Raw genomic sequence first — 17,017 nt, 5'->3', positions numbered from 1 at the left:
CCTGGGCCACAGCAGAGAGCTGGACTGGAAGAGATACAACCAGGACAGAATCTGGTGCCCCAACCAGGACTAGAACCCGGGGTGCAGTGCCACAGGCAGAGGATTAGCCAAGTGAGCCGCAGCGTTGGCCTGTAGATTTATTTGTTTCTTTCTCAGTTTCCCTTTTATGGAGACATTGAAAAGACTCACCAGTGGACATTAACACAGAAAATGGCGTGAGAAAGGAATATAAAGTAAATGTATTTTTTTTTTTTTTAGATTTTTATTTTTCAAATTTGAAAGAGTTATAGAGAAAGGTAGAGAGAGAGAGAGAGAGGTCTTCCTTCAGCTGGTTCACTCCCCAGATGGCTGCAATGGCGGGAGCTGCACTGATCCAAAGCCAGGAGTTAGGAGCTTCTTCCGGGTCTCCTACATGGGTGCAGGGGCCCAAAGACTTGGGCCATCCTCTGCTGCTTTTCCAGGCCATAGCAGAGAGCTGGATTGGAAGTGGAGCAGTTGGGACTAGAACTGGCACCCATAGGGGATGCCAGCGCTTCAGGCCAAGGCTTCAACCCGCTGCGCTACAGCGCCGGCCTCAAAAGTAAATGTATTTTGAAGAAACATTATAAAGAGATGGCAGTTTTTGAGAGGAAATGAGAGAAATGCAAATGACCCAGTTTAGAGGTCTTACTTTAAATGTGGGATCTTCCGTGAGAATTTTGTAGATTACTTCCTGAAACCAACACTTCACAAACACTTGGAAGAGCCCTACAGACATCAGGTGCTATAGCTCTTGAGTGATTGCCTTTGCGGGCCAGATTCCTGCATTGTGCCACGGGGTGGTGGTGGGGAGGTTCCATGACTGAGGTGAACAGTCTTGACTGCCTTCATCAGCTCAGTCTCCCTCCCTCGCCCCCGTAGGCTGTAACCTTGGCTGGGGATAGAAGCAGCAGCTACAAGGGTTCAGGAGAAAACACTGAGCCGAGAGCAGGGAAGCTTAGACGAGAGACAGGAAAGTCCGCCCTTGGCGGGCACACAGACTGCCTGGATGCTGAAGCACGCGAGTTGAGACTGTCATGTGTGTACCCCGGGACACAATAGTGCTGTGTTAGACACCCAAGAAATGACGCCGCCCCTGGAGTGTGGGAGAAGAAGAGTGTGGGGGGCAGGCGGGAGACACCGAGAGGCACCTTCTTTTCCAGTTCTGTTGGCAGCCCAGGTCCCTGAGCTTCAGGGGCCCTTCTTAGCAAGCGTGCCAGGCAGGTGGTATCTCCGACGACGGGGAAAAAGTCCCGCTCTTGAGATGGCAACGAAAAGCCTCGAGGAAGTGGGGCCGGCGGCGAGGCGGTGGCGCAGTCAGTTCCCAGCCCGCGCCCGCGTCCTGCCGCAGCCCCCGGCTCGGCCCGGTCATCCTGCCACCGCCGCCGCCGCCTTGGCCTCCTCCGGTCCTCCCGTATCCCTGCATTCCACGCTGCGGCAGTCGCAGCATCGCGGGCCCAGGCGGCCTCCACCCCTCCCATCAGCCTAGCGCAGCCGCCCTTGCCCCGGCCCGCGCCCCTCAGGGGCCTCGGCTCCCGGCGGCCGCAGGACCCCGCCCGGCTCGACCGCGCCGCCGCTCCAGCGAGGGCGGGGGCGGAGGAGGAGGAGGAGGAGGAGGCGGGGAGCGGAGCGGAGGGGAGGGCGTGTGCGCGCGCGTGGGGGGAGGGCGGGGCCGCCATATTGGATCCGGACTCGTCCGCCAGCCTCCGCCTGCGTGTGGCAGCGACTAGGGGAGCCTCGCGGCGCCTAGGGCGCGAGCGCGAGAGGAGAGGGAAGGAGGGGGAGGCAGAAAGGGAGAGGAAGGGAGTGGTTGCGAGCCGGGCTGCGGCAGCCTCTGGTCTCCTCACCGGCGGCACCAGCCCCTCCTCCTGCGCCTCGCAAGGCTGACTCCCTGTCGCCCAGGGAAGATGCCCTTAACCCAGGGGTGTGAAGAAGAGGGAGAAGTCGCTGCCGGAGCCGCCCGTGCCTTCGCCCATATCCTTTGAATTCGGAAGAGCAACCCCCCCACCCCCCGCCAGGGGCGACGCGAGCCTCCGGCGCGGCGGCCGCGGTGCGGGTGTGAGGGAGACCCGGCTCTGCGCCCGGCGCGGCGCGGCCCACGAACGACCACCGCCATGGCCCGGGCTCGGGCGGCCAAGTAGCCGCAGCTCCCGGAGTCCGGGCGCCCGAGCCGCCCGCAGTCCGCCTTCCCACCTCCGGCCGCGCCGCGGGTCGGGCCCCTGGGAGAAGCCGGGAAAAAAATGAGGAGTTTTCACCCGAACCCGTCGGAAATAGGACTAATTGCAAAGCCTTAAAAAAAGGACGTCGGGAGGATTAAGGAAAAGCCTTCTCCGGGCTGGACTTGGCGTGCTCTGAGGCGAGGGGCTGCCTCAGGGACCGAGCCCCCTCCCTTTCCCGCTGGAGAAGTCGCCGCGGATGCATTATCCAAGTGGTGGTTGGGCGGATTTGCAGCAGAATTTTTGGTTTTCCCTCCCCCTTCTATACATTCGGTTTTCTCCCCCTCCCGTTGCTATTTTCCTTTTTCCTGGGAAGTGAGTTGCTGATGTAAATGGGACTCTATTCATTGATGATGCAGTCGGATTCGTTTCAGGATTATGTTGCACGAATTGAATTTTGAATGAAGGAGAAGAGTTTTTTTTCCCTTAAAGAAGTGTGGATTCTTTATTCGGTCGTACTTTTATTTTATTTAAGCAGACGATTTAATTGTATTCTTTTAAGATGTATTGAATATATATTTGATGGCAACACCTTCCAGGTAGATGTATATGGGTGAAATTGAAGACGCTTCAATCAAGTGAGTTTCTTGGTGTGTTGGATGTTTAATTCAGCACCGGCATTACATGACAGTTGTTTGAATAACAAGTGGTTCATTTTTAAAACCACACCTCTCAGAATTTAGGCTCAAATAATAATAGTCAGAAGGCAGCATACGAATTTAAAGGCAAACCAGCGGAAATTGAAGCCAACATGTCTGGCGAAGTGCGTTTGAGGCAGTTGGAGCAGTTTATTTTGGATGGGCCGGCTCAGACCAATGGGCAGTGCTTCAGTGTGGAGACCTTACTGGATATACTCATCTGCCTGTATGATGAATGCAATAATTCTCCATTGAGAAGAGAGAAGAACATTCTTGAATACTTAGAATGGGGTAAGCGTGCTTTAAAGAAAATCACAATCTTTAGCTGGGCGTTATGATTAAATTGTTTCAGAGTTATGAGTGAACTGCAGTGAAAGAAGTAATATGTATTCGCAATGAAAGAGTGGACACCAGTTATTCAAGATTTTTTCTCTCTCTCTAGTTTTTGGTAAAATATCCCAGGGCTAAAGCCGTGCTACTCAGTTGTTGTTTCGATGTAAGTTTGGCTAATGTGGAACTTAAAATAAGTGCTGTCATGGGCAAAGATGGATTTTTGCTCCCCATTGCCTAACGCATGGCAGTGTCGCAGCCATTCAGTTGGTAGTTGTTGGTGGGAAGAAACAGTACTTCCCAGACTTTGAAATCACTGGGCAGATAGGAGGTGTGAAAATATCCGTGTTTACTTTAGGGTGAACAGGAACGCGGGTTTTGGTTCATCTCTTGTAGTGCAAAGTAAAAGAAACGAGGTAAACCTGAACTTAAGATAAAGTGACATAAGCATTTAACAATTTTTCTGACAGTGGTTAATGGAAAATGTTTAGGGGCAGCTCCTGGAGTTTGCAGTTTAGATTTTTTACTTTGAGTAGGATGTAAATCTCAACTGGTGAGATTTTTGACTTGATTCTTCTGAAGTTGTGACTCAGAAGACCTGCTGTAGTGGATAGCTCAGAGGTGGGAGCAAATGCTGCCTGTGACCTTCAAGCTGGAAGGCTTGGCTGAAGTTCTAGCTCCCGAGGCTGTTACACAGGGGCGGGCGCTCTCTGATGGCCAGCGGCGGCTGGAGGCTGAAGTCCACACCAAGTTCACAGTGGTGCGGTGGCCTTCGGAAGATTTTGCCCAAACGGTATTTTGTACCTTTGGAATGCTCATAATTTTAGTTGGTTGGAAGGATTTTACGCTAAAATATCTTTGTTCCTGAGTAAAGCTTTATTTTCTAAAAGTAAAAGTCATGTGCTGATTTTTTTTCTTTTTTGGATTTGGAATTTAGTGAAAATTAGTTTCTCAGATAAACCACTGATTTAAAAATTCCAACACATAATAACTTTGATTATTCCCTTTGTCAGTGTTGGAAGATTTCTAGCAGCATGCTGTCATGAGGCTTTAAAATGTGAAAAAGGATGATTTTTAAAAACAGACTACCAGACTCATCTTGGGAATTTAAGAAATGTAAACCATCTTCCAAGTGAAGTGACTTCTCTCTTACAAGACGGTTTTGATTTTGTTAGTGGTTTCTGGGCATAAATGTCTTATTTTTATGTGGAGAGTAAAATCTTTTGTAAAGCATATGTAGTTTTACATCCTATGTTTCATAAATTTAGAAATTCTGTAGTGTTTTCTTTTGCAAACTTAAAAAAGCTTTAGTAGTTTTACAGTTGGAGTTAAAGTTTATAAATTATGGTCCGTAGTGACGCTGTAGTCTGATTGTGATTGTCATTTAATACCCTTTCTCATCTGCAAATGATGTACTGGTACTGTTTGTACCAGTAGTAAATAGAATTTAAAGTGATTTATGATAAAAGAGAATACTATCTTCTGTTATCTTTTAATTGTTAGAATTTACCCTGTTGGTTTATGCCATGACATATTTTGCTGTATTAGCAAAATAATTTACATTTTTCATTAAATGCGTTTTCTTAGATGTTTCTTTATGTTTAAAAATACTTTGTTTATATATTTTTATTTAACCTATATTAGCCAAAAATTAAGTCTACAATTACATTTTATTTTTATTGACGTATTTTAAATAATTTCAAACTAGGAACTTCTCCCAATTTAAAGTAAATTGTTTTATTCTGCCCTTCACATTTTGTCTGTGTAAAAGTCTGCTGTATGGCATCACAAAAATGTATAGTCATAAATGAACTGTTGGTTTTCAGTATCAAAAAATAAGAAAATAGAATTTTGAAGGAATTATTTTGTATGCTTTGAGGCTGGGCAGTGTCTGTTAAATCTTAGGCATTTTTAAGTTGGCATATGAGATCATGAAAGCTGGGATTATTATCCACAGAAGTTTCCATAAAGAGTTAAAGAATGGAAAAGTTAAGAATGGGAGAACTATCAAGATTTGTATCATGGTTAGTAGTATTTACAATCTTTGAGTTATTTGAGAGTTTGGTTAAGAATGTCAGTCTATTTAAGTTTTGAAATAGATCAGCTATTATTTATGTATGAACTGATTACTACATTTTGAGGAAATGCCCTATTTTATTCTCATTACCAAACATCTAAAACAAGCAGTCTAGATTAAGGAAGTTTCCAGCTTGTGAATTGACCTTGATTTAATTTTTTGAACTTTTTTTTTGTCTCCAGTGGAAATTTGCAGATCACTTTTCCTTCGGTTTTAATAATTAAAAAAGTATTGGGTCTTTTATTTAAATCTTTTAAAAACTCAAAATTTGCAATAGGAGAGCACTATATTATATATTTGTGTCTGATAGTTCAGTTCGTGGAAGTGTCATTTAGAGACTCATTTTTATGCTGATGATATGTTCCTTTAATAAAAAAAGGAAGATTTTTATTTATTTTAAAGGCAGAATGACAGGGAGAGAGGAAGATAAAGGGAGGGAGGGAGGGAGGAAGAAATGTGCATGTGTATGTGGAGGGAGTGATTCTACCTATGGGGGGAGAGAGAGAGAGAGAGAGATATCAATGGATCTTTTATTTGCTGGCTCATTCCCACATGGCCGCAATAGCCTTTGCTGGGCCAGGCCCAAGCCAGAACCTTGGAACTCCCTCTGGATCTCCCATCTGGGTGGCAGATCCCCAAGCACTTGAGCCATCTTCTGCCACTTTCCCAGGCACATTAGCAGGAAGCTCTATTGGAAGCTGAGTAGCCAGGACTGGGACTGTATGTAGTATGCCAGTGTTGTCAGTTTAACCTTCTGTGCAACAATGCTGGCCCTTATTAAAGGTTACTTTTTAAAGCGAAGATTCAATATTACATAACTTGCATCCATTTTATTTTATTCCTAGTTATGGTTCATTTTGCTTTTTTATTGGTTCAGTTATTGCTTTGTTCCAAACAGCATCAAGATGATAAGAAAACTGATAATTCATGGGGCTGGCACTATGGTGCAGCAGGTTAAAGGCCCGCCCTGCAGCGCCAGCATCCCATATGGGCGCCAGTTCAAGTACCGGCTGCTCCACTTCTGATCCAGCTCTCTGCTATGGCCTGGGAAAGCAGTAGAAGATGACCCAAGTCCTTGGGCCCCTCCACACATGTGGGAGACCTGGAAGAAGCTCCTGACTCTTGGCTTCAGATCCTCTCATTTCTGGCCATTGCGATCATTTGGGGACTGAACCAGCAGATGGAAGACCTCTCTCTCTTTCTCTCTCTCTCTGGTTCTACCTCACTCTGTAATTCTGTCTTTCAAATAAATAAATAAAATAAATCTTTTAAAAAAAGAAGAATACTGATAATTCAGAGCCAGATCTATTTTTTTTTTGACAGCATTGCCCGCATTTGGTATTGATGGTTTGAGGGAGAAATACAGGAGAAAAGGGGATTAAACCAATGAGCAATAGAGCAAGGGATGAAAGTGCCTTAAGGTCATGGATCAAAAATTTTTTTTTAAAAATAGATTGGCTTATTTATTTGAGAAGCAGAATTACAGAGGGAGAGAGAGTTTTATTTATTTATTTATTTATTTAAGAGCTAGCATTACAGACAGAGGGAGAGACAGAGAAAGGTCTTCCATCTGCTGGTTCACTCCCTAGATGGCCACAATGCTTGGGGCTGAGCTGATCAGAAGCCAGGAGCACTTGGGCCATCTTCCACTGCTTTCCCAGGCCATAGCAGAGAGCTGGTTCAGAAGAGGAGCAGCCGGCACTAGAACTGTGTATTATAAACTAACTTGCTATTAATGATTAAATGACTGCATTATTCATTGAGTTGGCTACCCTCTAGTTTGAAAATTTAGAAGGAAATATTTGCAGTTTATTTTTTTTTTTTTTAGGATTTATTTATTTATTTGAAAGAGTTACACAGAGAGAGGAGAGGCAGAGAGAGAGAGGTCTTCCATCCTATGGTTCACTCCCCATTTGGCTGTGCCGATCTGAAGCCAGGAGCCATGAACTTCTTCCGGGTCTCTTGTGGGTGCAAGGGTCCAAGGACTTGGGCCATCTTCTACTGCTTTCCCAGACCATAGCAGAGAGCTGGATCGGAAGAGCAGCAGCCGGGACTAGAACCGGCGCCCATATGGGATGCTGGCACTTTAACCCTCTACGCCACAGCTCTGGCCCCTGCCAGTTTACTTTGAAAATTGATATATTAGTCTGTATATTTTTGTCATACTTAGTACTATCTGTATGTGGATAACTTTTGAACCTTCTGAACTTTTGACTTTGCAACATTTCATTAAAATAACAATAATTTTATAGCTCCTTCAGATTGTATGTTTATATAGAAAGAATAGTCTGGTTACTAGAGGATTATCAAGCACTGTGATTTAGCCTTTAATAGCTTTGATGCTTAATTCACATTTTTTGATGCGTGGGTTAATTAAGGTGACACTGGCATGCTCAGAAGGTTTGAATCTTTTCTAGGATGCTTTATTCTTCGCATCTGCTCTTCTTCATGCTTAGATTTTCCTGAGTAGAATCTATTAACCATACCAACTTATTAAAATGGTCATTGAATAAATATGATAAAATTTACTTTTATTTAAGACCTCAGTTAGGATTATGTCTTCAGAAATAGAGGTCAAGCACTTGTTTCCTTTATACTAGTCACCTAATATTCTCTTCTAAGAATGACTGAGTATGATTATTTAGCCAACTCAGTGCTGACACATGATAGAAGCAGGTTCAGTAAGTGGTGGCTATTTTTATTTCATTACTTTTTTTAAAAAAGATTTATTTATTATTTGTTTTAAAGGCAGAGTATGGCCGGCACACCAGGTTCTAGTCCCAGTCGGGGCGCTGGATTCTGTCCCAGTTGCCCCTCTTCCAGGCCAGCTCTCTGCTGTGGCCAGGGAGTGCAGTGGAGGATGGCCCAAGTGCTTGGGCCCTGCACCCCATGGGGGACCAGGAGAAGCACCTGGCTCCTGCCATCGGATCAGCGCAGTGCGCCGGCCGCAGCGCGCAGGCCGCAGTGGCCATTGGAGGGTGAACCAACAGCAAAGGAAGACCTTTCTCTCTGTCTCTCTCTCTCACTGCCCACTCTGCCTGTCCAAAAAAAAAAAAAAAAAAAAAAAATTAAAAAACAAACAAACAAAAAACATAAAAAAAAAAAAGGCAGAGTAAGAGAGAGAAAGGCAGAGAGAGAGAAAGTCTTCCATCCTCTGGCTCACTCCCCAAATGGCCGCAATGACCAGAGCTGGGCGGATCCGAAGCCAGGATCCAGGAGCTTCTTCTCGGTCTCCCACATATGTACGGGGGCCCACGGACTTGGGCCATCTGCTGCTTTCCCAGGCCATAGCAGAGAGCTGGATCTGAGGAGGAGCAGGCAGGGCTCCAACCGGCTCCCATATGGGATGCCGGCACTGCCGGCAATGGCTTTACCCGCTATGCCACAGCGCATGCCTCAGCCCCATCTTGTCTTGTCCGTCCTCCCTTCCTCCCTCCCTCCCTTCCTCTCTCTCTCTCTCCCTCCCCCCCTCCATCTCTCCCTCTCTCTCTTTCTCTCTCTCTCTTTCCTTTTTTCTTTCTGTCTTATTACACAGGGGCCTCTCTATGGCGTAGAGGGTAAAGCCGCCACCTGCATTGCCGGCATCCCATATAGACACCGGTTCCAGTCCCAGCTGCTTCACTAACAATCTGGGTCTCTGCTATGGCCTGGGAAAGCAGCAGAAGATGGCCTGAGTCCTTGAGCCCCTTCACCCATGCGGGAGAACCTGAAGAAACTCTTGGCTCCTGGCTGTGGATCGGCCCAGTTCTGGCCATTGGGGCCATTTGGGGAGTGAACCAGAGGATGGAAGACCTCTCTCTCCCTCTCTCTCTCTGCCTCTCTGTTACTCTGCCTTTCAAATAGATAAATAAATCTTTTTTTTAAAAAATTACACTGGTGGTGTCCAGATAATCTTAATTACTGCTAAAACAGAGAACTGGCTTGGAAGTGGAGCAGCCGGGAGTTGAACCGGCACCCATATGGGATGCTGGCACTGCAGGCAACCGGTCTTATCCGCTATTCTACAGCACCAGCCCCAGGAACATAATTTTTTAAAAAGGATATAACTCTTTATGAGTGACAATAGGATTGTAACTCTCATTTTCAAAATAAAAAAATATTTTTGAAAGTTTTATAAAATATATTTTAATTCTTAGGAATTGATGATTTTTACATAGTACAGGCAATTTCAGGGTAAATGAACTGAGTGTGGCACAAATTAATGTGTTATTTTACAAATCTGTGGCAAGCAATTTTTTGCAAATCTTTTTCTCTTCTGTTATGCATGATCAGTATATTGTATCTATAGCTCTCTGTTTTTCATCTTGATTGTGGTAAGTTTTAAATGGAATTACTAAGTCTAATAAACATTTTAAGAAATTAAGTAGTGGCTGGCGCCGCAGCTCAATAGGCTAATCCTCCGCCTTGCGGCGCCGGCACACCAGGTACTAGTCCCGGTCAGGGCACTGGATTCTGTTCCGGTTGCCCCTCTTCCAGGCCAGCTCTCTGCTGTGGCCCAAGTGCTTGGGCCCTGCACCCCATGGGAGACCAGGAGAAGCACCTGGCTCCTGCCATCAGATCAGTGTGGTGCGCCGGCCGCAGCAGCCATTGGAGGGTGAACCAATGGCAAAGGAAGACCTTTCTCTCGGTCTCTCTCTCTCACTGTCCACTCTGCCTGTCCAAAAAAAAAAAAAAAAAACCAAAACAAACAAACAAAAAAAACCCAAGAAATTAAGTAGTAAATTTTGAATAGAAAATATCAAGTATATCATGTGAAATAGTAAATATTGTTATGTAAAACAGTTGTATTTCCTACGGTAGGTTTTAGAGGTAAAAAGAGTTTGAAAATACTTTAGTGTAGATGAATTATGATATATTGACTGTTTATCAGTGAAAGTATTATAAATGTAGTTGCTTTTTGTCAGAAAGGATGCATGATAGATTAGGAACAGATTGCAGAATATAATGAAGGGAAGGAGTTTGGGTAGGGACAAGATACTTGGAAAAAGGTGGGAGTAGTAGTGGGGAGCAGAATGGAATGAGACAGAGGAGAATGAGGGTGAAATCAGTGTCCTGCACTGCTACTTCAGTCTGACCACTGAAGACTAATTATTTTCAGTTTAGAAGAACTTAATGAGCCAAGAAATTATGTTCACTCCTTTTTATTTTCTTTGACAGTCCATTACCTCTTTGTTATTTTTCTGTTCAGATATCGGGCTAATGGGTGTTGACTATTTATTGATTGTTAGAGGAGTATATAAGTTTGTTGAACTTGAGGGATAACCATATGACCTACAAACATGATAGTACTTGTGTTTTTCCCATGACTCCAGTTGAACTCTGAGATGGTTGTAGATGACTTGCTTGTGCTGTAGGTTTTCTCATCCCTTGTTATTTATGAAACTGTCAGGGAGAGTGACTTTATTTCCTAAGTATTTAAGATGGATAGTTGCTCAGCTGCTTCTGCTGTATCTTGGTGAGTCAAGAAATTCTTCCCATAATAATTTTTATTTTTAAATGATCTACACTGTAAGTAAAGGTTTTTTCAAGTCTTAAGAATGGCTGTCTTTTGTTATTATTGCACATGCAACTCCTTTCTAGATCTTGGGCTTTTCTTTTTTTTTTTTTTTTTTTGCCTCCTTGATACTTGCTCATCAGAGCTCCAGGATTGCTGTTTGTAGCTAGTTCCACACTTCTCTACAGTTTCCTCCTTTTCTTAGTTGTTAACTGGGAATCAGCTAGCTTTTTATTGGCTAGCACTCTTCCCCACCGTAGTTCTTTCTTTATCTGCCACTGTAACAGTGCAACATTTTGGCTTTCATGGGAACAGGAGGTACCAAGACTTGCCTTCCCATTTCAGCCCCACTATATGCCCATTAATTCTTTTTTTTTTTTTTAAGATTTATTTTTATTTATTTGAATGACAGAGTTACAGAGAGAGGTAGAGAAAGAGAGAGAGAGGTCTTCCATCCGCGGTACACTCCCCAGATGACTGCAATGGCTGGGGTTGCGCCAATCCGAAGCCAGGAGCCAGGAGCTTCTTCCGGGTCTCCCACGTGGGTGCAGGGGCCCAAGGCCTTGGGATGTCTTCTACTGCTATCCCAGGCCATAGCAGAGAGCTGGATCAGAAGAAGAGCAGCTGGGACTAGATCCGGTGCCCATATGAGATGCCAGCGCTTCAGGCCGTGCACCACAGCGCCGGCCCCCATTAATTCTTCACTGAACTGTCTTCTTTTTTTGGATTAGGACTTTATTCTAACTTTCTGTCTAGTTTCAAAATGTGTTTTGGAAAGCCATGGGACATTAATAGGTGTTCTGTTGGGGATGTTGTGGGGAAGAGGATTATTTGGATAAATAAATTTGGGAAACCATTTTAGACAAAATTTCGTTTTAAAAATACTCTAGGTTATCCTAGGATTTATGAAGTTTGTTTGATTATGGAATCGTCTTTCTGCGGAGAAGCTGGAGGATGGGTGGCAACCAGTATTCCATGGGGCACTCTTTGGGAAATGCTCTTTCCATATGAGGTCATGGCTTTCCTTATTCCTCAGAAACATGGTTAGAAAGAAACTTTGAGAGAAATTTGGGGATACTATGTGGTTTGGAGAAAGAATCCAAATATATATATTCTACTTAGTGATTATAGATTCTTTTTTTTTAATTTTTTATTTCATAAATGTGAATTTACAAAGTGCAACTTTTGTATTGTTGTGGCTTCCCCTCCAGTGATTATAGACTCTTAGTTATTTCCTGTGTGAAAGTCTTTTGAGCTGAAAGATAAACTTCCTCTTAGTGGAGTAGCCTGAGAGAGCCTATTAATACAATGACATCTAAGAAAAGTACCCTATAGGCCGGCGCCGTGGCTCACTTGGTTATTCCTCTGCCAGCGGCACTGGCATCCCATATGGGCACCGGGTTCTAGTCCTAGTTACTCCTCTTCCAGTCCAGCTCTCTGCTGTGGCCTGGGAAGGCAGTGGAGGATGGCCCAAGTGCTTGTGTCCCTGTACCTGCATGGGAGACCAGGAGGAATCACCTGGCTCCTGGCTCCGGGCTTCAGATCAGCTTAGCTCTGGCCGTGGCGGCCATTTGGGTGGTGAACCAATGGAAGAAAGACCTTTCTCTCTCTTTCTCTCTCTCTCTCTCTCTCTCTCTCTCACTCACTAACTTTATCTGTCAAATAAAAAAAAAAGCACCCTATAGAATACAATTAGATATGATAAATAGTACTGTCAACCTCTAAAGCCCTTGAAATTACTGAGAAATTTATATTTTAATTTTTTCTTACTATAATTAAACTATAAATATAGACATTCACACCAAATATAGGGATTCTCAATTTATCTTTTGTAGCTGTAGCTACTATAGTTGTAACATGTTGTAAAACTGTTACCTGTCTCAAAAGACTTCATTCATTACTTTATGTTATTTAAGAGGGAAAGATCATGGACTGGGGTGAGTGTTGTGGTGCAGTGGGTTCAGCTCTGCTTGGGATGCCCACATCTGGTATCAGAGTGCCCAGGTTTGAGTTTCGCCTCCTAACCAACTTCCTGCTAAGATGTACCTGGAGACAGCATAAGATGGCTCAAGTGGTTGAGTCCCTGCAACCCATGTGGGAGACCCTGATTGAGTTCCTGGCTCCTGGATTTTGGCCTGGCCTAGCCCAGGCTGTTGTGGGCATTTGAGGAGTGACCAGCAGATGCAGATCCCTATGTCTGTGTATTTCTGTTGCTCTGCCTTTCAAATACATAAAAGTAAGTAAACATAATGAAAATGGTCATAGACTCATGCAATTACATTTTTCCTCCCTCCAGAAATAACAGTTTGTTGATTTCAGAGTTTTGGGGTACTGTGGGAATTGTACTTATGAATAACATCGTACACGTGTAGCTCTATGTTTTCATAAACTAGTTATCTATTTATATGTGCTGTAAAGAAACCAGAAAATTTATACTGTTTTTTAAGGAGAAAATCATATGTGATTGGTTTCTGTTGTAATCCAGTGCACTGGTAAAGAGCAAGGTCTTTGGGTTTGGACTGCCTCCTTTGATTTTTTTTTTTTTTTATTTATTTTTTTAAAAATTTTTTTGACAGGCAGAGTGGACAGTGAGAGAGAGAGACCGAGAGAATGGTCTTCCTTTGCCGTTGGTTCACCCTCCGATGGCTGCTGCGGCCGGCGCACCACGCTGATCCGATGGCAGGAGCCAGGTGTTTCTCCTGGTCTCCCATTGGGTGCAGGGCCCAAGCACTTGGGCCATCCTCCACTACACTTCATGGCCGCAGCAGAGAGCTGGCCTGGAAGAGGGGCAACCGGGATAGAATCCGGCGCCCCAACCGAGACTAGAACCCGGTGTGCTGGCGCCGCAAGGTGGAGGATTAGCCTATTGAGCTGCGGTGTTGGCCTGACTCCTTTGATTATTGACAGAGTGATTCAGGCAAGTTGCTTAACTTTTCTGTCTTAGCATCTGTAAAAAGCATACCTTGTAATATCAGCTTATTTTGCCAAATGGTTAAAAGCCAGTTTAGGATTTTTCTTTTTGGTGATTTCTAGTTGCATTTTGTTAACTTGTTTTCCATTCATTTTTTAAAAACTGTATTCTGCTTAGTGTTATGGTAAAGGAAGAACTCAAAGGCCTTTTTTTTGGGTACAGTATAATTGAAGTTTATAGCTAAACTAATCTAAAGATGTAAACAATTTTATTTTACCATTAATTAACATAGTTTTGGTAATATTTTATTAAATATTTTGGCATTAGACATGTCTTTTTCTGTGACTATGCAGATTATCTTTCTTTCTTTTAGAATAAGGTATTTTACATTTTGTTACTAACTTTTTTGGTGATTATTAATCTAATGCCCATCTTTCTACCACTGATGATGAATATTACGAAGTGTGTAGTTACATTTTATTTTTATATTAATACAGTTCCAATCTGCAAATCAGTACTAGAGTTCTAGACCTCAACTCAGATTAAAAATCCGAGTTGATTAAAATCATCATAGAAATTATTAGTATTTCTTAACGATTTATTTTATTTATTTGAAAGGCAGAGTTATTTGAGAGGCAGAGACACAGAGAGAGAGAGAGAAAGTCTTCCATCTGCTGGTTCCCTCTGCAGATGGCCACAACGACCAGAGCTGAGCCAATCCGAAGCCAGGAGCCAGGAGCTTCTTGTGGGTCTCCCACAAGTGTGCAGGGACCCAAGAACTTGGGCCATCTTCTACTGCTTTCCCAGGCCATAGCAGAGAGCTGGATTGGAAGCAGAGCAGCTGGGACTCGAACCAGCGCCCATACGGGATGCCAGCAATGCAGACTGCAGACTGCGCTGGCCCCATAAAAAATTATGAATGTGTGTTCACTTAGGACTTTATATAGATTGAGGATTATGTAGTAGTATGTATTGATGCAACTGATGGTTTGAAGTACGGATGAAGAAAACTTTGTAGATTAGTGTTTCCAAAACCAATTCAAGAGATATAAATGAATATTCTGACCATTAAGGGCTCAGTGGATATATAAGATTGGGGAATAGTGCTTATTGCTTTGGATATTGAAAGGCATGTTACCATAGAAAAAAATTTCAAAACTTTTGGTGGTACACAGACCTCTTCAGCTTTGTTTGATCTAGAGTTTGCCTAAGTCATTTAACTGAAACTCTTTATGAAGAACAGCTGACAGAGTTTGGAGTACGCTAGGAAATAATAGGCACCAGTATCAGAGCCTTTAAACTGATTGTGTAATAGAGAATGGTTCCTAAATTATTCTGCCACATTGTTTTTGCAATATTGTCACAGTTTACGTCAGACTTGAAAAGTGAAGATTCGAGTAACTTTGATCTTTTTCATATGTATTTTAAAAATACATTTATTTGAGAAGCAAAGAAGAGTTCCCATCCATTGGTACAGGCAGAGAGGCAGAGAGAGGGAGTTCCCAAATGCCCCCAGAGTGTGAAGTTCGGCTGGGCAGTAGCCATATAGATGGAAGGAACCCAACTGCTTGAGCCATCACTGCTGCCTCTATTGGCAGGAATTTGGAGTCAGGAGCTGGAGCTACCTCCAGGTAGAATTCAGTCATCTTAATAATTGTCTCAGTCCCTAGGCTAAATGCTTGTTCCTTTCTTTTTCACATTTAATGTAGATTTTTAGCACTTTTATTTGTATCGCCTAGAGCCAATCTGGCAAGATTTGCTGTGGAGTTTGGCATTGGGTTAAGTGTTTTTACAAAGGAAAGTAGACTTGATAGATGCTTTTGAGGAGTTTATTTATACAGTTCCAGGTGCAAAGATATTCTGCTATCCTAATGATTTTAAAAATATTTTTTTTTATTTGAAAGGCAGAGTTATAGAGACCTTCTATCTATTTGTTTATTCTCCAAATGCCTGTGATAGTCAGGGCTAGGTCAGGTCAGAGCCAGAAGCACAGAACTTGATCTGGGTCTCCCATGTGGGTAGCAGGGACCTAAAAACTTGAGCTGGGTTAGAAACAGAGGCACTGAGACTCAAACCCAGGCACACTGATAAGGAATGCAGGCATCAGAAGTGGTAGGTTAGCCACTGTGCCACATCCTGTGATTTTTTTTTTTCTATAAAGCTTGATTGTTTTCTAATCCAGTTACTTCTCCAACTGTTCATACAGATAGAGAGCATCCAAGTTGTGAAATAGAACCAAGCTGATTAGATTTTATGAAATTTTATAAAACCAGTATAGTTGTCCTTAAATATCTGTCTGTTAGAAGTGGCTAATACCCCAAGATGACTCAGGTACTATTAAGCAGTCAAGCATCTATTTACAAGTGTTCTGTCCGGAGATTTAAAAAATACTCATGAAAGTGGGCTTTAGCCTTGCAGTTGAGATATCCATGTCCCACATTGGAGTTCTTGGATTTGATTCCTGGCTCTGGTTCCTGACTTCAGCTTCTTACTGATGCAGACTCTGGGAGGTAGTGGTGATGGCTCAAGTAATTGGGTTCCTGCCACCCATGTGAGAGACCTGGATTGTGTTTTGACCTCCTGAGTTGGGTGCTTTTTCAGTCGTGCCTGTTGTGGACATTTGAGGAATGGACTAGTTGTTGGGGGAGTTCTCTCTCTCTCTCTCTCACTCTCTCTCTCTCTCTCTTTCTCTCTCTTTTTCTACCCCCTCCCCCTTTTTTAAAAAAAGATTTTATTTATTTGAGAGGCAGAGAGGAAGAGACAGAGAAAGGTCTTACATCCACTGGTTCACTCCCCAAATGGCCACGATGGCAGGAGCTGGGCCCATCCTAAGCCAGGAGTTTCCCATGCCAGTGCAGGGACTCAAGCACTTGGGCCATCTTGTGCTTTCTCAGGCCATTAGCAGAGAGCTGGATTGGAAGAGGAGCAGCCTTGGGTCCAAATGGGTTCCTGGTGCCATAGGCAGAGGCTCAGGCTACTGTGCCACAGCCTCAGCCCCCTTGTTCTGCCTCTTAAGTGAGAAAACACCATCACAGACATCAAAAATAAACAAAACACAGAAACCAAAAACAACCTAAAACTAAGTATACCATTAAAAAAAGAGTACTTGCTTGAAAAGATTGGGAAAAGCCCTCACTAGAAGGTTGAATAAAGCCTCGTTTTGTGATTATATTGTAAGATACCTATGGGTCTTGCCCTAAGAAATATTTAACAACAGACTAAAAGCTGAAGTATATGGTGAAACTGACATGTTGACATTATAAAAAAGCTTTTCTATATTATGTACTTAAAAAGATTTTCCTAGAGTTTGTGGTTAAAACCACAATAATAATT

The 17,017-nt window shown here is 43.4% G+C and overlaps 1 protein-coding gene across 4 annotated transcripts in view; it reads left to right on the top strand.

Annotated features, from left to right (window-relative positions):
• Positions 1-2,145: 2,145 nt before the first annotated feature.
• Positions 2,146-17,017, top strand: part of CDC42BPA (CDC42 binding protein kinase alpha) — a 352,518-nt gene continuing 337,646 nt past the window's right edge. For 2 of the 4 annotated variants that reach the window (XM_062210852.1, XM_062210850.1), the window contains exon 1: positions 2,146-3,163. In XM_062210852.1, coding sequence (XP_062066836.1) covers positions 2,986-3,163 — 178 coding nt within the window. In that variant the 5' untranslated portion in view covers positions 2,146-2,985. The remainder of the gene's footprint in view (positions 3,164-17,017) is intronic. The other 2 variants (XM_062210853.1, XM_062210851.1) reach the window with 1 other exon arrangement.

This window comes from Lepus europaeus, chromosome 14, assembly GCF_033115175.1.
Source record: "Lepus europaeus isolate LE1 chromosome 14, mLepTim1.pri, whole genome shotgun sequence".
In the NCBI taxonomy this organism is placed as follows: Eukaryota; Metazoa; Chordata; class Mammalia; order Lagomorpha; family Leporidae; genus Lepus; species Lepus europaeus.
This window is presented reverse-complemented; position numbering and strand designations above follow the sequence as displayed.